We start from the raw sequence: 21,182 nt of genomic DNA, 5'->3' as shown, positions 1-21,182 counted from the left end.
GTTCTACCAATGTATATATTCTTCAGAAAATGTGCTGGAAACCATTGCACAGGAATTAAGCTAAGAAAGCTGCAAATCTGGCCTGCTGGTTTATTGCCAGTTACTCAAACTTTTGAGATAATAAATATATATATATATATATATATATATATATATATATATATATATATATACACACACACACACACACACACACATACACACAGTATCTCACAAAAGTGAGTACACCCCTCACTTTTTTGTAAATATTTTATTATATCTTTTCATGTGACAACACTGAAGAAATTACACTTTGCTCCAATGTACAGTAGTGAGTGTACAGCTTGCATAACAGTGTACATTTGCTGTCCCCTCAAAATACCTCACCACACAGTCATTAATGTCTAAACCGCCAGCAACAAAAGTGAGTACACCCCTAAGTGAAAATGTCCAAATTGGGCCCAATCAGCCATTTTCCCTCCCCAATGTCAATATGACTCGTTTGTGTTACAAGGTGTGAATGAGGAGCAGGTGTGTTAAATTTGGTGTTATCGCTCTCACTCTCATACTGGTCACTAAAAGTTCAACATGGCACCTCATGGCAAAGAATTCTCTGAGGATCTGAAAAAAAGAATTGTTGCTCTACATAAAGATGGCCTAGGCTATAAGAAGATTGCCAAGACCCTGAAACTGAGCTGCAGATTCGTGGTCAAGACCATACCGTGGTTTAACAGGACAGGTTCCACTCAGAACAGGCCTTGCCATGGTCGACCAAAGAAGTTTAGTGCACGTGCTCAGCATCATACCCAGAGGTTGTCTTTGGGAAATAGATGTATGAGTGCTGCCACCCTTGCTGCAGAGGTTGAAGGGGTGGGGGGTCAGCCTTTCAGTGCTCAGACCACATGCCGTACACTGCATCAAATTGGTTTGCATGGCTGTCGTCCCAGAAGGAAGCCTCTTCTAAAGATGATGCACAAGAAAGCCCGCAAACAGTTTACTGAAGACAAGCAGACTAAGGACATGGATTACTGGAACCATGTCCTGTGATCTGATGAGACCAAGAAACTTATTTGGTTCCGATGGTGTCAAGCGTGTATTGTGGCAACCAGGTGAGGAGTACAAACACAAGTGTGTCCTGCCTACAGTCAAGCATGGTGGTGGAGTGCCATGGTCTGGGGCTGCATGAGTGCTGCCAGCACTGGGGAGCTACAGTTCATTAAGGGAACCATGAATGCCAACGTGTACTGTGACATACTGAAGCAGAGCATGACCCCCTCCCTTCAGAGACTGGGCTGCAGGGCAGAATTCCAACATGATAACAATCCCAAACACACCTCCATGACGACCACTGCCTTGCTAAAGAAGCTGAGGGTAAAGGTGATGGACTGGCCAAGCATGTCTCTAGACCTAAACCCTATTAAGCATCTGCTGGGCATCCTCAAACGGAAGGTGGAGAAGCGCAAGGTCTCTAACTTCCACCAGCTCTGTGATTTCATCATGCAGGAGTGGAAGAGGACTCCAGTGGCAACCTGTGAAGCTCTGGTGAACTCCATGCCCAAGAAGGTTAAGGCAGTGCTGGAAAATACGGGTGACAACACAAAATATTGACACTTTGGGCCCAATTTGGACATTTTCACTTAGGGGTGTACTCACTTTTGTTGTCAGCGGTTTAGACATTAATGGCTATGTGTTGATTTATCTTGAGGGGACAGCAAATTTACAGTTATACAAGCAGCACACTCACTACTGTACATTGTAGCAAAGTGTAATTTATTCAGTGTTGTCACATGAAAAGATATAATAAAATATTTACAAAAATGTGAGGGGTGTACTCACTTTTGTGAGATACTGTGTGTGTATATATATATATATATATATATATATATATATATATATATATATATGTTTTTTTATTTTTATTTAATAAAACAAAAACTCATATACATACACAGCAATACAAGCACTGCATAACAGAAACCACTATGCTAATTAGAGAAAGCTCATTAAATAATGTATAACTATATATATAGATTTTTTGGAGTATTGGAAATGGCTCATGTACGCAAATGATCAGTGGTATCAAGCAATGACATAAATAGTATATACTGCACTATATGCTCCTACTTGCTAAAATGTATCTGTAGACTACAGATGTGTATAATGTTAGGAGTGGCTAGGGGACATAGTGATGATAATATGAATAATAGAAAATGCATCTAAATTACTTATTCTTTGAATTTACCTTTAAAGAGCAAGAGCCTCAAAGTAACCTTATTACTTTAAATGTGCTGAACAGAGTCTCCTACTTTTTCTGGTAACAGGGAAATGACTCGAGCTTATAAATAAGTTCTAACCCCTGGAGATTAGAGTGTCAATAAAGGACACTGAGGCCCTCTAACTTACTTGGCAATTTAGTGGTGCACCGCAATTTCGGCAACCAAAATTTTCGGCCTAAAATGGGCCTTTCCCATTTCGGGCCGAAAATGGGTTAAAAATGCCGAAATGAATCGCCCCAGTGAGGAGGGGGGTGCAGCGCAGGCCCGCCTCTGAATGATGTCCCTACTACGACTATGTGTATGAACTAACACACCAGGCGAGCAGGCGGGCGAGCGTCCGCCAATAGCTATAACTAAGTGAGCGCTTCACTTCCCTGTCAGGCGGGTATCTCCGCTGACAGGGAAGTAAAGGGCTCACTTAGTTATAGCTATTAGCGGTTGCTCACCCGCCCGCCCGGTGTGTTAGTTCATACACATAGTCCTGTGTATCAAAGTGACCGACAAGCATGGCTAGCATCTCAGTACTGCTATGACAGTAAACATTCTGCCTAGTACAGAAGCTTCCTCCTAAACCGCTGCAGATTTACTGAGATGTGATTAATGGCAACACTGTATTCTTCATGCAGCTACAGCATATCCCCCGAAGATGCCGGTATCACATTCTCACACATATAGTCTTCAGGAGGTGCTGAGCTGCACCCGGCGAGAGTTTGTCAAGCTGTACTTATTACTTATGGGAATGCAGTGCAACCCCCTGGCTCAGACATGCATCTTTTTTTTTTTCTTTCCGTTGTCAGGGACATGCCTACTTCTTCATGAAACTCACCTCATACCTACCACAAGGAGCACTGACCCCCACTACTGGCTCAGCTGCCAGCACCAGCCTTTCCAAAAAATAAATTTTTGCAAAAACGCAGGAAATTGAAGAAATCTTAAACACATTCAACAATCTGCTTTGTTGTCCAAGTTCTGTTTAGAGACTATAATGAGCGTTTCATCAGAACTGGGCTGCAAAGCCAGTAAAGCAAAAAGGAATCTTAGCAGCCATGTTTCCAAGCAGAAACAGGCATGGGACTTATTATGGCACAGATCGACAAATAGGGGGCGCTGAGGTGAGGTTAATTACCAATGGTATTTGTATTATGCAGCATGAGGGGGGTTAATGTATTGTCACTGATGCATTAGTGACCAACCAGTGGCAGTTAATTAACCCCTTTGTGCTACATTAGTGCAACCAGTATCAGTGTAACCAGCGTTAACACTGACACTGGTGCCACTAATGCAGCACAAAGGGGTTAATTAACTGCCACCGGTCGGTCACTAATGCATCAGTGACAATACATTAACCCCCTCATGCTGCATACAAATACCTTTGGCAATTAAATTAACCACTTGCCAACCCGTCACAGTACATATACTGCGACAGGGTGGCAGCTACAGGTGCACGTCGCTGCCTGTTTCTGGCGTATGCCCCTCTTCTATCTATTTTAAAATCATTTGGGGGGAAAAAAGTCGTTTTCAGCCAAGGGCATCCTGCATTTTCGGTTTCGGGCCAGAATTTTCATTTCGGTGCATCCCTATTGGCAATTTTCTTTTACATATTTGGATATATTAAATCATTTTGATAATATAAATCAATAAAAATAACACCTCTATGACACGGTTTTGCGAAAAAAACATAATATTGACCCCAATGGCTATTCCACATGGAGTGGAGTCTGCTCGACCAGCAGGGGTGCTGTGAGAAGAACCCCTACTGATCAAAGCAGAGTGTTTTTGTTGGATGTCACTTCTGTGCCATTTCATTTTATGCAGTGTGGACACAAGCCTGCCCCTCACCTCTATGGGCAGCCAGGTGTAAACGGACTCCACTGTCCGATCCGTTCCACCAAACACAAAGGGATGCAGGCCTTTTTCAATTTTTTTTCCTGGACCTGGCTTGACCTGGAGGTAGGCGGATGTAAAAGGGACACAAGCCTGTTTACACCAGCCTGTCAGCCTGTGAAAAACTGACAGGCAGACCTAATCAGAATGCCAATGTGAAAGGGGCCTAAATGTTATAATTAACGTTTTATGGTTTCTGGCCCAACCCTCACAAAAGTAAGGACACTATTGTGTAGCACAATTACCTGCATGAAGAGAAACCACAATATCCACAGTTGATCCCGGTTCACAGCTGCTATTACTGGGTTTCACTCTGTATTTGTCTGGGGCAGTTGTCCTCACCTAAAAGCAATGCAAATATTAAATTCCACAGGTATTATTCCAGATAAACACTATTACCAATACAAAATATTGTTAAAGACAAAAGTCAGTCTCCTTATGATTGAATTTACAATCTGCTAAGGAAAAATTGACACAAAGGTTTATATAGAATCTCCACACATTGAAAATTAAGGTGCATATAATTTCCAAAAGTATTGGAACGCCAGCCTTTACACACACATCAACTTTAATGGTATCCCAGTCTTAGTCCGTAGGGTTCAATATTGAAATGGCCTACCTTTTTAACCACTTGTCTACAGTGCACTTTCACCCCCTTCCTGCCCAGGCCAATTTTCAATTGCGTGGTCATGCTACACTGTACCCATATGAAATTTTTAGCATTTTTTTTTCACACAAATAAAGTTTCCTTTGGGGGTATTTAATCACCTCTGGGTTTTTTATTTCTTACAAAAAAAAGAAAAAAGGCAGAACATTTTGAAAAAAAAAAAAGTTTTTCTTATTTTCTGTGAGTAAATTTTTAAAATAATCGGATTTTTGTAAGATCTTACCGTAAAATCCTTTTCTCTTAAGCTCATTGACAGACGTAGTCTTCTTGATTCACAAGAACTGGGTTATGCTGCCCTCTACAGGAGTAGGACTAGGCAGAAAGAAAAAACGTTCTGGCTCCACCCTAGGGGCAGTCCCAGAGGGTATATCCTCTTCCTGTCTGCTACAGAGAATCAGTTCTGTCCCAAAGCAGCAACAGAGAATTTAACCCAACCCAACTCAATGATAGAGGGGCGGGTACTACGTCTGTCAATGAGCTTAAGAGAAAAGGATTTTACGGTAAGATCTTACAAAAATCCGATTTTCTCTGTCGCTCATTGACAGACGTAGTCTTCTTGATTCACAAGAACTGGGACGTCCAGAAGCAGTGCCACAAATGAGGGGTGGGATTGACCGAAATCAAAATCCAAACTAGAAGGCCCAACCGGAGCCAACCAGAAGTATCAAAGGACTCATCGAGTAAACAGATGAGACCTACCCCACAAATCCTCGAGGTAGACCAACAGTCTCCTCAAACAGTGGCCTGCAGGAACCTTGCGGCCAGAAGAGGCATCTGACGATGCCATCACATAAACCTTATACAATATTGTAAAGGTATGAACCGACGACTAAACAGTCGCCTTGAAAACCTGAACCACTGACGCCTGATGGCGGAGGGTCCAGGAAACTCTAAGCGCCCGAGTAGAATGCGCCTTAACAGGGAACGGGGGATCCCGACCCTTAGATAAAATAAGCCTATACCACCGTCTGTCTGATCCATCTAAAGATGGTCGCAGCAGAACAGGCAACCCCTTCTTAGGGCCATCCGTGATCACAAACTGTGAATCCGTCTTACAAATTGAATCCGTAGTATTCAAATATATCCTGATCGCCCGAACTACATCCAAGGAATGCCATGCAAATTCTCGAGGATGATTGGACTAAGGACATAGGAAGGACAATACACTGTCCTCATTCAATGAAACTTTGAAACCACCTTAGGAAGGAAGGATGGATTCGGATGAAGAACAACCTTATCCATATGAACCACCAGATCTGGGGAACAACAGGATAATGCAGCCAGTTCTGACACCCTGCGTGCAGAAGTGATATCCACCAAGAAGACCACCTTCTGGGATAAAGTAAGCAAGGGAATCTCCCTGATATTTTCAAAGGGAGGTGTCTGAAGAACCGACAGCACCAAATTAAGATCCCAGGATGGTAACGGCGCGTGCACTGGCGGAGCCAGGTGTCGCACCCCTTGGATGAAATTCCGCACCAAGGAATGAGTAGACAAAGGCTTCTGAAAGAAGATAGCAAATGCTGAAACCAGACCCTTGATAACACTCAAGGCCAGCTTCTGCTCAACTCCCTGTTGCAGAAAAGCCAATATTCGGGCTACCGAATAAAGATGTAGATGGAACCCAAGGGATTCACACCACACAATATAAGACTTCCATGTACGATGATAATCTTTCTGGAAGTCGCTTTCCTTGTTTTAACTAGAGTAGGAATAACTGAAGCTGACAATCCCTTGTCCTTCAGCACCTGGGTCTCAATAACCAGGCCGTTTAAAACCAGCGATCGTAAAGCAGGATGGAAGATCGGTCCCTGAGACAGTAGATCCTCCCTGAGAGGAAGTCTCCACGGGACGTCCGCCACCAGTCTGACCAAGTCGGCGTATCAAGCTCGACGAGGCCAGTCCGGAGCTGCCAGGATTACTGGAATTCCTTCCTCCTCTATCCTGCGAAGAAGTCTTGGCAGTAACCCAAGAGGAGGGAAGGCATACATTAGCTGGTATTGCCCCCACGGGGTGACCAGTGCGTCTGCGGTCTCTGCTAGAGGATCGCGGGAGCGAGCCACGAATCTCTGTACTTTTCTGTTGAATCGTGATGCCAACAGATCCACATCCGGGGTGCCCCAACGTAGGCACAACTGGTGGAAAACTTCTGGATGGAGGGACCATTCCCCCTGATCCGGAGTCTGACGGCTGAGATAATCTGCCTGCCAATTTTCCACCCCCGGAATGAACACCGCAGAGATAGCTGGAACAAATCGTTCCGCCCAGCGAAGAATGCAAGCCACTTCTTTGGCCGCTCGGACACTCTTGGTGCCCCCCTGGTGATTGACATAAGCCACGGCCGTGGCGTTGTCCAACTGGATCCAAACCGGGCTGCCCTGGAGCTGCTCGGTCCAGTGAATCAGACAAAGTCTGATCGCTCTCAGTTCCAATACATTTATCGGTAACCTGGATTCTTCCGGGGACCAAAGTCCCTGAACGGATAACTGACCGAGAATTCCTCCCCATCCGGATAGGCTGGCATCCGTGGTCACTATCGTCCAATATATTGGCAGAAATGACTTTCCCTTGCTGAGCATCGGAGACCGAAGCCACCAGACCAGAGACTCTCTGGTCTGTTTGCTCAATTGGATCCGATAGTCCAGGGACTCCGGATTCCGATTCCATCTGAGAAGAATCTCTTGCTGAAGAATTCGGGTATGGGACTGGGCAAATGGGACTGCTTCGAAGGAAGCCACCATCAACCCCAGAACCCTCATGCATGTCCGAAGGGAAGACCAGCTGTTGGATAGTAACAACTGGACTGCTGATTGAATCTTTCGGAGTTTCCCTACCGGAAGGAAAACTCTTGTCCTGACTGTGTCTAGAATTAGACCCAGATATTCGAGCCTCTGGGTGGGAACCAGAAATGACTTTTGCTGGTTCACCAGCCACCCGAATTCCTGTAAAGAAATTATAGTAATTTCTATGTTTTGTAGCAGGGTCTGAGGAGACTCTGCATGAAGCAGGAGATCGTCTAGGTAACCTAGAATCGATATGCCTCTTTGGCGCAGTAGTGCCAACATTGGGGCCAACACCTTCGTGAAGACCCGAGGAGCCGTGGCGAAACCGAAAGGTAACGCCACAAACTAATAGTGGTTCTCTTCTACGGAAAAGCGTAGAAACCGCTGATATCCTGCGAAAAATGGGAATGTGAAGATAGGCGTCCTAGATGTCTATGGACGCTAGGACATCCCCTGGATGCAGGAAGGCTGCTACTGTGCGAATGGATTCCATCTTGAATTTCCTTATGTCGAGAAAGGAATTGAGTGCCCTTAAGTCCAGAATTGGACGCACTTTGCCCTCTTTCCTGGGTATTGTAAATAGGTTTGAATAAAACCCTTGAAAACGTTCTGTCCAAGGAACGTGGACTACCACTCCTTGTTGTAGTAAATCCGTGACTGCTCTCCGCAGATCTTCTAAACGATCCGGGGATAGTCGGATATTGGAAGGGAAGAATCGCGCCGGTGGGAGAGATCGAAACTCGATCTTGTACCCTGACCTTATGACTTCGCAAACCCACTTGTCCGGGATTCTGGAAAGCCATGGATCCGGGAACCGGCGAAGACGTCCCCCCACCCCAATTATGGGTGGGGGCGCACCTTCAGGCTTTGGACGATTTATCTTCAGGTCTGGAGGGGGCGGGCTTTTGCTTGCCCGACCAACGTCCCCTGAAGCCTCCTGAAGGAGCTTTGGAGGACTTAATTTTTTCACCCGCGGGACGAAAAAACTTTTTTGTGAGCAGAGAAAGAAGGCCCTCGTCTTTGACGAGTTCCTTTACCCTTAACATCTTGCGGTAAAAAGGTGCTCTTTCCACCCGTGAGATCCTTAATGATCTCATCTAAGTTGGCTCCAAATAGACGCTCTCCTAAAAAGGGGATATTAGCTAATGCTTTTTTGGAACCTTGGTCGGCTAACCAACCTTTTAGCCACAGTGTACGCCTGAGAACCACTGCTGAAACTGATGCTCGCGCCAATAATGGAGTGGCGTCTAACGCCGCATCACACACAAACTGTAACCCCTGTATCATTTGTTCCAATAAATCTGATACCGCCTGAGGGACCTCTTCTAAGTCCCGGCGTAACCACTTGGTCCATTCAGTTACAGTCTGCGAAACCAGACCAATAGCAATTATTGGTCTGAAAGCTGATCCAATCAAGGAAAACAAGGTGCGAGACATAGCTTCTATCTTGCGATCCACTGGATCTTTAAAAGACGGAGCGTCTTCTAAAGGAATAACCGTGGCTTTATTCAATCTAGCAATTGGTGAATCCACCACGGGTGGTTCTGTCCATTTCTTAATGAGGGTTTCCTCAACGGATAACGCCAGTTAATGCGTTTAGAAATAGCAGAGGTGCGTTTTGGCAGACTCCATATTGGATTGCCAAAAACATTTGGGCAATGGAAAAACCTTCGCCATTTTCATGCGTTTTTTAGTCCCAAAAGGGATTACAGTTTCAGCTATTTCCGACGGAATACCCTGTAATCTTAAGGTTTCTTGAACAGATACAATGAGTGCGTTTACCAACGCTTCCTCTCGGGCTATGGCTGATGCCGAAACATCCTCCTCACTGTCTGAAGAGACAGTACCCGAGACACCAATCCCAGATGAAGTACCTGCAACTGCAGAAATAGGCTCAGAGTCTGAATCCAAAGTTTCAGATAATAAGGGGTTAGGCGGGGGTCGCTTTCTTGCGCCCTGTCAATGACAAGCCACTTCCACCCGGGACACAAAAGTTTCCATAATAGCTGACAATGATTCAACCATCAGTGGGGTGCTGGAGGATCCTGCAGACACCTCGAGGGGATCCGGTGGAGATACATGAGTGGCAGGGTCCATGTTAATTCAGGACACCTCTGCCAGAAAAAACAAAAAACTTTCTTTTTTTTTTTTTTAATGTGTCTCCCCCTAGTGCAATAGCGCCCCTCAGAGTACCTGCTTCTCGATCCCCACAGAGAGAGAGAGGGACCCCCAAGGCTCACCACCCGATGCAGAGAAGTTTCCAACCAACTGCAGTCAGCGTCTGTCTTTTACAGACTGGAAAGAGCTGTGTTCGTTTTCCCGGGTAGAAGGACGTGGCTCTGCACCCTGTGTACGCCTTCCGGCGTTCCCAGCTCTCCACGAGGTAGCTGGGCTCATCAAACATGGCCGCCCCCATACAGGAGACAATAGACTCCAAAAACATGGCGGCCGGAGTGACCTGAGGACATACATGCACCTGGTCTACGGCAAAATGGCGGCGGACCGCCGAAATCGTTTTTCCCAGCAAATCCACCTGCATCTCTGCTAAGTGGCGGTTTATCGATCTGCAGGAGGTACACTACAATTAAGGTAGGATTATACCTCCTATGTCTGCTGTAATACTACAGTCTGCTGGGTAGAGTGTTAGCTCTCAAACCAAGTCCACTTCCCACCAAACACATACTGTATTTACAAGGGGGACTTTTAGTGTCAGATATATACTGATCATGTATGGAGGGGCCCATAATTCATACTGCCTCATAACGAGGAAAAAAGGGAACGTTTACTCACCATACCGAACCGACAGGCACCCTCTCTTCACAATACCCTCTCCACTGGGGTGGGGGGTTGTGGACCACTCCGGACGCCTCGACTCTGTGGTTCCTGGCGTCCAAGCGAGACTTTTAACTCGCAAGGTCAGTCCCTCCAATGGGACTCCGTCGCGGCCGACCCAGCGCGGAGCTCTGGTCTGCACGCGCTCGTAGGCAGAAACCGGGGTGACCACTGGATCTCAACATCCAGCCCGTCGCCCGGCCCGTATACTTACTTGAATGTGTCGCGGCGACCAAGCGCAATGCAATGGTCTGCGCGCGCTCGTAGGCCGGCTGGGGTGACCACTAGTGTCGCCCAGTCCGGCGTTTTTGCTTGAAGATCTCACAGGAAAAAAACACTGGAGAAAACTACCTAAAAAATATTTTTTCTAAAGAAAAAATCTTGCCAGGACCAAAAAGATCCCAGCAAGGAACTTAGGTCCTTACTCCTGACTAGACAGAAAAAAACTGATTCTCTGTAGCAGACAGGAAGAGGATATACCCTCTGGGACTGCCCCTAGGGTGGAGCCAGAACGTTTTTTCTTTCTGCCTAGTCCTACTCCTGTAGAGGGCAGCATAACCCAGTTCTTGTGAATCAAGAAGACTACGTCTGTCAATGAGCGACAGAGAAAAATACATTTTTCTCCTTTACTGATGTGCGCTAATGAGGCGGCACTGATAGGCTGCACTGATGGGCACTGATGAGGTGGCACTTATGGGCACTGATGAGGAGGTACTAATATGCCGCACTGATAGGTGGCACTGATAGGCGGCACTGATGGGCACTAAGATGGCACTGCTGGGCACAGAGGTGGACCTGATGGGTGGCACTGACGGGCGGCACTGATGAGCAGCACCATCAGTGCCCACACTCAGTGCCTATAGTGCTGCCAGTCAGTGCCTCGATGAGCAGGCACTGACTGGCAACACTATGGGCACTGATGGCCGGCACTGATGGTGGGCAGGTATGGTATTTTATTTCACTCTTGTGTAATCAGGGCACTGGTGATCAGTGCCCTGATTACATTTCTTTGTGTCCCCTATGAGGAGGAGCCGCTGATCGGCTCTCCTCGCCTCACACATTGACAGTGTGCGCCGAGGAGAGCCGAATAACGGCACTTCCTCATTTACATGTGACCGGCTGTGATTGGACACAGCCGATCACATGGGTAAAGAGTCATGTCATTGACTTTTTACCGAGATCGGGATCGCGCCGTGTCCTAGCAACACGGCGCGGTCACAATCGCCGCTCCGCTCGCCCCCGGGGGCGCGCGCGAGAGGCTGTTCTGGTCCGCAGTCATATAACGGCATCCCAGGATAATAGCTACACTGCTCCGCCTTCATTTGACAGCGGGCAGGTAGTAAGTGGTTAAGCTAGAACAGCTTCAACTCTTCTGGAAAGGCCATCCACAAGTTTTAGAAGTGTCTATGCGAATATTTGACCATTCTTCCATAAGTGCATTTGTGAGGTTAGGCAATGATGTTGGACAAGAAAGCCTGGCTTGCAGTCTCCGCTTTAATTCATCCCAAAGGTGTTCTAATTGGGTTGAGGTCAGGATTAAGGACAGGTGCTTTGTGCACTGGTGAGCAGTCATGTTGGTACAGATAAGGGCCATCCCCAAACTGTTCCCACAAAGTTGGGAGCATGAAATTGTCCAAAATGTCTTGGTATGCCGACACCTTAAGAGTTCCCTTCACTGGAACTAAGGGGCCAAGCCAAACCCCTGGAAAACAACCACACACCATAATTCCCCTTCCACCAAATGATTTTGACCAGTGCACAAAGCAAGGTCCATAAAGACATGAATGAGCGAGTTTGGGGTGGAGGAACTTGACTGGCCTCAACCCAACAGAACACCTTTGGGATGAATTAGAGCGGGAGCAGCGAGCCAGGCCTTCTCATCCATATCAGTGCCTAACTTCATAAATGCGAACCTGGTAGAATGGTCAAACATTCCCAATGACTCCTAAACCTTGTGGACAACCTTTCCAGAAGAGTTGAAGCTGTTATGTTATAGCTGCAAAGGGTGGGCCAACTCAATATTGAACCCTACGGACTACGACTGGGATGCCATTAAAGTTCATGTGTGTGTAAAGGCAGGCATCCCAATATTTATGGTAATATAGTGTATATAATACACAGATTAATGCTAGTATTTGAGTGCTCAACCCACTGTGAGCAGATGTTAGAAGACCACAGAAAAATCTGTAAAAAAAAAGAAATTCTATATATATTTATTTACTTTTAACAAGAAGGTAATAAGAAGGTAATATTGTAATGTGGAAAGAGGACGTGAATTGGATGTAATGGATAGATTGTGTGACTAGCGGAAAACAGTGAAAACCTGATTCCTTGAGGTTATCCAGTATCTTGGTGATACATGTTTCTATGAGTTTTTAATGAAAGGCTTGAAATTTTAACCCTATAAGTCACAAAGTATACGTAAAGTTTTATTTCTTAAAACATTTGGATAAAGTAGGGAAAGAGAAAGGCAAGACCATTGTCATTGCCATGATCCCAAGTGTGGAGGTTTGGAAGTTTACCCTTCAATTTTTGCTAGATATAGATTTTAATCTTCAAACCACGCTGCTATGTATTTTGTTCTGTGGTATTTAGGCACCTCACTCTAATCTTAATTTTGAAGTATTCACAAGGCAACTTCAACCATGTCACATTGTAGAGTTTTTTTTGTTGGAAATGGGGAACTGTGTTTTAAAAGGAGGCTTGAGATAATAAAATGTGTAAGCCACTTAAAAACCAAACCATTGTGTAATCTGCCTTTAGCATAAATGTTAACATAAATTGCAAAGTAAATACCTTTTACCCTTATTCCTCTATATGATCACATGACCACAAAGCTCTGTCACCTCTGTTTAACGTGCGGATGGTGGAACAGAACTCTCTCTCCCTCAAACAATGCCTACAGCAGCGGGACTTTGGTGGGTGACATCACTGCTCTAGGGACTTCAGCCCAGTTGCTTGCCTACCCAATGCAGAGAGGAACCACAGTTTTGTGTTCATGTATAGAAAAACAAGGGAAAAAGGAATTTAAATTGTGATTTATTGCAAAATGTATAAAGACAATGGGAATCGATAGGGAGACGGCATTTAAAAGGAGGGGCTTGGGATAGCTTAAACGTACAATTTAGGTGGTTTTCGCCACCTCCTTTTCGTGATTTACGCTGATGTATCTCTAAAACTCTTCCCAGTTCCTCAAACCGAGTTGTGTGAAATTTTTGCGTTACCTTGCTTCACTTTCTATAGGAATTAATGTTACATGTGTGCAAAACACAATTAGCAGGAACGAATGCAGCCAGGCAACTTGCCATGGACACAAAGATTTGTCCACAAAAATTACAGTAACCCGTTATGAGCCTGTCAGTTGAGCTTCATCAGAGCTCACATCATCCTAAAGAAAGATTCAGCAATGGCAAGTCTTGGCCCGCCATAGACAGTTTGAACCATGTATGGGCAGGCTTGATTGATCAACTTGGGTAAAACCAGCCTGCTAGCACTTGGTATAGCAGGGACAGCTTCCCCCGTCAAGAGAATACAATTTCTCGGCGGGAGGGATTCGCTCTATGGCTGGCCTTAGTAACTATTTATTCCATGTTAATCAGCTCAATTTCCCTTCCTACTTTCATAAATTGAGGATACAGTTTTATAGAAAAGGGCTAAAATACTGCAACAATAAGCCGTTAGGCTGAAACATGTAAGGGGACTGATTTGTTTGGATTTTAACCCTTTGACTCATTTTCTTTTATCTCCTGCTGTTTACCGATATTTGCTGGACTTTCACTTTTAAAAACACTGCAACCAACAGATGTATTCTAATTGGTTTGTGAGATAAAGGCTTAGAAAAAACATGTCTGAAAGTTCGGAGGGCCCCTACTCAAGCAGATGATTATGGTTAAAGGAATACTGTAACAGAAATATGGGTACTACCATTGCTGGTCTACGTCTGGAAAAACTAATTGTCTAGCTTTCTCTTGCTTCAGTACGGTCATTGACCACTAACAAGTATGCAGCAAGTTAAATCAGAAATATAAATACATATTTGCCATGGTAATTAGTTCTCTCCTAGGCCCCTTTCAAGGTCTTACAAATACCAGTTAATTCTGCCAGTAAATGCCAGTTCGTGGAGGCTCCTGTGCTGGGGTTACAATGCTGCCCTGCTCCTAAATTCAGAACAGCATTATCACCCTTGGGTAGGCTGTGCCTGCTTGAAATACAGCGGGATGGAAATGTATTGAAGGGGGCATGGCTATCCATTTGGTCACTGCTGATTCACAAAACTGTATCTTATCAATCAGCACTTCCAGCTGACAACGCCCAGTCCTGCGCACTGCTTTATGAATTTACAGCACTTCCTCTAAATTAAGGAAAACATGGAGAACAACTGGATTTTTGTTGATTTCTTACCATAAAATCCTTTTCTCTGAAGTTCATCGACAGACGCAGCTCCATATCTTCTTTAGACCATTGGGTCATGCTCCTCCCATCAGGAATAGGACACTAGGCAGGAAAAAGCTTTACCACGCCTATGGGGACTGTTCCCACACACTCTGCTATAGCCTCTAGTTTTGTTGCAAGCAGTGTTTAGAAGACAAAAAAAAACTCAATTCATTTAGAAGTAGAGGGGTGGGTGCTGCGTCTGTCGAAGAGACTTCTGAGAAAAGGATTTTACGGTAAGTACACAAATCCAGTTTTCTCTATCGTTCATCGACAGACGCAGCTCCATATCTTCTTTAGACCATTGGGATGTCCTAAAGCAGGATTTTCGTGTGGGGTGGGAAGACAACGCAAAGAAGAATGTAACTCCCCAAAGGCTAAATGTAGCCAACCAGGTAATATGGAGCTCAACCAGGAACAACTGGAGCTAGCCTAGGAAAAACATAAAACCTCAAAAAGAACAAAAAAGATTCTCTTTAAACAGCAGTTTGCAAAACCTTGCGGCCAAAAGGAGGCATCCGAAGATGCCAACACATCAACTTTGTAGAATTTTGTGAACGTATGCACAGACGACCAAGTTGCTGCCTTGCAAACTTGCATCACTGACGCCTGATGGCGTAAAGCCAAGAGGCACTCAGCGCCCTAGTAGAATCGCCTTCACTGGGAAAGGAGAAACCTGACCCTTCAGCGAATAAGCCTGAACAACCGTCTGCCTGATCCATCTGGAAATGGTCGCAGCAGACGCAGTTAATCCTTTACGAGGTCCCTCCGTAAGGACAAAAAGAGCATCTGATTTTCTAAAAGACTCAGTGGCCCCCAGGTAAACCCTGATCGCCCGAACCACATCCAAAGAATGCAAGGCAATTTCCTTGGGATGCTTGGGCTTGGAACAGAGTGACGGCAGCACAATGCCTTCATTCAAATGAAAATCAGAAACCACCTTAGGAAGAAAAGACTTAGTCGCAGTACCACTTCATCTCTGTGGACCACTACATAAAGTGAGCGGAATTACAACCTCCTCCAATTCAGATACTCTGTGGGCAGAAGCATTCGCCTCCAAAAAGGCAACCATCTGAGACAATGAAAGCAGAGGAATCTCCCGAATGTTCTCAAAAGGAGGCTTTTAAAGAACAGATAATACCAGATCTAGATCCCACGGAGGTAGTGGGGATCGTCTGAGGAGCCATATGGCGCACTCCCTGAATGAAGGTACGAATGAAGGCATGCGTAGCTAACTGGCGTAAAAAAAAATATAGCCAAAGCTGAAACTTGGCCTTTGATAGTGCCCAAAGCCAACCGCTGTTCAACCCCTTTCTGCAGAGAGGCCAAAACCCTAACTAGGGTGCACCTTCAGCGAATTCACACCATGAAATGTACGATTTCCACGTACAATGATATATCTTCCTGGAAGTCGACTTCCTAGCCTTCAATAGCGTAAGAATCACAGAGTCGGAAAGACCTCTATCCCTCAACACCTGGCTTTTAACAGCCATGCCGTTAAAGCAGGATGGAAGATGGGACCATGAGACAGCAGATCTTCCCTGAGAGGAAGTCTCCAAGAAGCATCGGCAACAAACCTTACGAGGTCTGCGTACCAAGACTGGCGAGGCCAGTCTGGAGCCACCAGAATGACCGGAATCCCTTCCACCTCCACCCTGCATAGAAGCCTTGGCAGGAGTTTCAAGCGGAGGAAAGGCATAAATCAGCAGATACTGACCCTAAGGAGCCACTAGTGCATCTGTGGCATCGGCCAGAGGATCTCGAGACCTGGCTAAGAACCTCTGCACCTTCTTTTTGAGACGAGAAGCAAACAGATCAACCTAGGGTGTCCCCCACCGGACATGAAACACCTTTGGGTGTAGGATCCAACACCTGATGACTCAGTTAATCCGCTTGCCAGTTTTCCCCACCTGGGATGTGCACAGCAGAGAGGGCTGGAACAAACCTTTCCGCCCAGGCAAGAATCTGGGCCACCTCCCTGGCCTCCAAGACACTCTTGGTGCCCACCCTGGTGATTGATGTAAGCCACGGCTGTGGCACTGTCCGATGGACTCTGAACCAGACAATCTTGCAGACGGGTCGCCCAGTGGCTCAGACAAAGTTTTATTGTTCTGAGCTCCAAAACATTTATTGGCAGTTTGGACTCTTCTACTGTCCAGTTTCCCTGGGCACAGAGCTTCCCCAGTACCCCGCCCCAGCCCGATAGGCTGGTGTTCGTGGTTACCGCCTTCCAAAACAACGGGAGGAAGGACTTGCCCAGGCATAGTGCTGGGAAATGAAGCCAACATAACAGAGCAGATCTTTTGTTGTCGCTCAACCGAATCAAAGTGTCCAAGGACTTTGGATCCTTGCTCCACTTGACAAGAATCTCTCTTTGCAAACAGAACCACCTCGAAGGTTGACACCATCAGACCCAAGTCCGCACAGAGGATAGATTGTTTGCCAACAACAACCGGATCGCCCACTGCTACTTTTGCAGCTTGCCCAGGGGACAAAAGACCCTTGCCAAAGCTGAATCCAGAGTCAGGCCCAGATAATCCAGTCTCAAGGAAGGTATCGGGGTGGATTTCTAAAAATTGATGTTTCACCCAAACTCCTGCAGGGAGCTGACAGTGATCGTCAGGTCGCTCATCAGGGCTGAATGAGAGTCTGCTCTCAATAGGAGATCGTCCAGATACCCCAGTACCCCATTCCCCTGTTGGCACAGCAATGCCAATACTGGGGCCAGTACTTTGGTAAACACCCTGGGGGCGGAAGCGAGATTAAAAGGCAACGCCACAAATTGCTAATGCTCTTCTGCCACAGCAAAGTGAAGAAACAGCTGGTGCCCAGCGTAGATAGGGATGTGTAGATATGCGTCCTTGATATCTATGGAGGCTAAAAAGTTTCTCTGGTGTAGTGATGCCACTACCGTTTGAATGGATTCCATGCGAAACCCATGTAGCCGCACAAAGAGGTTCAGAGCCTTGAGATCCAGAATTGCTTTCTTTTCTGGGCACAGTAAACAGGTTTGAATAAAACCCTTGAAAGCGTTCCCAAGAGGGAACTGGCACAATCACCCCTTGCGACAGCAGATCTTGTACCACCTCCCATAGATTCCTTAACCGGTCTGGAGATAGGCGCAGATTGGACGGGAAGAAACTGTCCGACGAAAGAGACCAGAATTCGATCTTGTATCCTGATCGGATCAGTTCATGAACCCATTTGTCCTGAATCAAGGAAGTCCAAGGTTCTGGAAAGAAGCAAAGACATCTCCCCACCCCAGAAGCGGGCGGGGGTGCGTCTTCATGCAGACAAGGATTTGTCTGCAGATCCCGACTGGCCGGTCTTAGATTTTCCTGACCATGGCTTCTTGGAACTCATAGAAGACCTGAATGGCTTACCTTTCTCTTGCGACCCAGAGGTATGAAAAAGCCGCTTATGATCAGTGAAAAAGGCCCCCCATCTATGATGTGGCGCCTTGCCCTAAATGGACTGAGGAAGAAGAGTACTCTTCCCATCCATAAGGTCTTTGATCAACTCATCCAGAGAGGATCCAAACAACCTCTCCTCCATAAAGGAAAGATCCGTCAAAGCCTTTTTGGAAGCCTAGTACGCAAACCAGCTTTTTAACCACACCATGCGTCTAATCGCAATCCCCACTGCCGACACTCGGGCCACTAGGGGAGCCGCATCCAGGAATTTCACCCATTCAGTGACCGTCTGTGACACCATAACATTCACAAATATTGGTTTCAATGTGGAACCCGCTAGCACATGTAGATGGCGGGACAGAGACTCCACTCTCTGTCCACAGGGTCCGCAAAGGCCGGGGATTCCTCCACTGGCACCACAGTAGACTTATTCAGCCTGGAAACCGGGTGATCCACCTTTGGTGGCACGGTCCACCAAGTGGAAACTGCATCAGCAAAAGGATAATGGCGTTTAAAGCACTTAGGCACCACTAACATGTGCTTGATGTGCCGCCATTGTTAATTGACAATATCATCAAAAAACCCTGGGCAAGGGAACACATTGCCCAATTTTCGGGAGCCAAAAGACACCTGCGAACCCGACGCTGTAGATTAATCTGCCAATTTTAAAGTTTCCCGCACTGAAACTATAAGTGCTTCTACCAATGCGCGTTCCTGCGTGGTGGCAGACGAGGACAGGTCCTCTTCACCATCAGAATGTGAAGACATGACCCCTCAGGGTGGGGTGCGTCTGTGGCAGCCATATCTGCCTCAGAATCTGAGGAAACTACAGAGGGAGGTGAAGGCAGAAGACATTTGCGGCTAGCAACACTTTTACATACAAAATCTACCGTTGACACCAGGCTTTCCAAGACTGCTGTAAGCGTAGACAGGGGCTCCGACCCAGAAGGTTCAGCAGCCACACCTAGGGGGTCTGTAGGTGAAATAGTACCCTGGGGCTCCATTTTTACACGGAGATGAAAAAAATGCAGTGTCACTTTAAAAGTCGCTAAATCACAATCCCACCGATAACACAGCGGTATAACTAGTCCCAATCCAACATAATCTGAGAGCAGAGTTGGTGATGAAAACCTACAGGCGACCCCCGAAAATGTTACCAAACTGCTCAGGAGACTGCCAGCACATTTTGTGAAACAGAAAGTAAAAAGTTCTGACACAGAAGATAAAAAGCACAGCCTGGGTCATTGCTAGATTTTTGTGCGTCATGCAATTTGCTTGTCCAGCAATCGTGGACTACAAAAAATGGGCGCCCCATGCCTTCCTATGGGGAACAAAAAATGCATTTCAATGGGAGAATAGAAAGCACGAATCTACAGCAAAATGGCGCCCCCCCCACGGTGCACCATGTGGTCTCCCAGGACCCCCAGGGGGGGTCCCAGAAAAGAGACATCTGAGGGTCCCTAGGAAGAGACCCACCAGGATAAGCCACCCTCACAGAAAAACACTGCCACGGCCACAATATTTCCGCCCCCCAGAGGTAGGACCTGCTATGGGTAGGGGAAAAGACTTGGGGGGGATAGGCCTAATATCCCAGAGGCCAGGGGAACCGAGGGAGCCCCGAGGGTCTGACTATTCCAGGGAGAGGGCTCACGTTCTCCCACGAGACCGCCAGAGAATTGGGGGGGACAGTATTACTCACCATACCACGATAACAGGTGGGCGCCACTCCGAATAGTCCACCTCCCACCCGGGGTGGGGGTGCTGCCAGCAAGGGGTTGCGCTGTGACTCAGGGCTTTCCAGGTCAATCGCTTCTCAGCGAGACTTGTCCACTCGCAGGCTCGTCCCCATCCATCGAGGCTCTGTCGTGGTGAGGTCTAGTTCTGGACTATGACCTGCTCATGCTCACTGGCCAGGCTGGGAGACCTTAAGGATCTTGAATATCCAGTCTGAAACCACAGCCGACTGTTGCTTGTAGTTCTCCAGGAACTCTGAATAGTGAAAAATAAACAAAAAAAAAAAATCACAAAAAAACAAATTTCCCTATTAATAGCTAAGACCGAAGTCCCAGCAGGGAACTAGGTCCTATTCCTAAACTAGGCAGAAACAAACTAGAGGCTGTAGCAGAGTGTGTGGGGTTATGCCTGCAGGGACAGCCCCTATAGGCGTGGTAAAGTATTTTCCTGCCTGTTGTCCTCCTATTCCTGATGGGAGGAGCATAACCCAATGGTCTAAAGCAGTGGTTCTCAACTACGGTCCTCAGGGCACACTAACAGGCCAGGTTTGCAAGAAAACTGAAAAACATCACAGGTGATATAATTTGCTGCTCAGTGATTGCAGTACTCTAGTCTGCATCTCCCCAAGGTAATACTTAAAATCTGGCCTGCTAATATGCCCTGAGGACCGGAGTTGAGAAACACTGGTCTAAAGAAGATATGGAGCTGCGTTTGTCAATGAACGATAGAGAAAAAGAAGATTTCTTTTTGTCCCTTTGGGAGACTTGTGTATTACACAGTAACTGGATTTATGACCTGTTAGAACTATAGATCTGCATGCTTGTTGCAGGGCAGTAACACTGAAGGCACCAGGTCAGCAAGAATCTCACTCTCAATTAAGCCCCAGGTTCCATAATACATTTAAAGAACATGTACAAAGGGGTGGTTTGATAATTTCCCATTACAATATCTATCTATATATATATATATATATATATATACAGATAGATATATATATATATACACACACACACACAGTACAGACCAAAAGTTTGGACACACCTTCTCATTCAAAGAGTTTTCTTTATTTTCATGACTATGAAAATTGTAGAGTCCCACTTTAAGAGGTAGTCACCTTAAAGAGGTTGTAAACTCGTTTGAGTTTTTTTTTTTTTTTTTTTTTACACCCTGCAAAAGAAAGACA

At 46.1% G+C, this 21,182-nt stretch overlaps 1 protein-coding gene across 1 annotated transcript in view; it reads right to left on the bottom strand.

Annotated features, from left to right (window-relative positions):
• MOSPD2 (motile sperm domain containing 2) overlaps positions 1-21,182 on the bottom strand; it is a 279,719-nt gene that overhangs the window by 34,157 nt on the left and 224,380 nt on the right. The window contains exon 12 of the mRNA XM_082246726.1: positions 4,385-4,481. Coding sequence (XP_082102852.1) covers positions 4,385-4,481 — 97 coding nt within the window. The remainder of the gene's footprint in view (positions 1-4,384; positions 4,482-21,182) is intronic.

This window comes from Pelophylax lessonae (assembly GCF_965119305.1).
Source record: "Pelophylax lessonae genome assembly, chromosome: 2".
In the NCBI taxonomy this organism is placed as follows: domain Eukaryota; kingdom Metazoa; phylum Chordata; class Amphibia; order Anura; family Ranidae; genus Pelophylax; species Pelophylax lessonae.
Note: the sequence above shows the minus strand (reverse complement) of the source record. Positions and strands in the feature narration are given on the sequence as shown.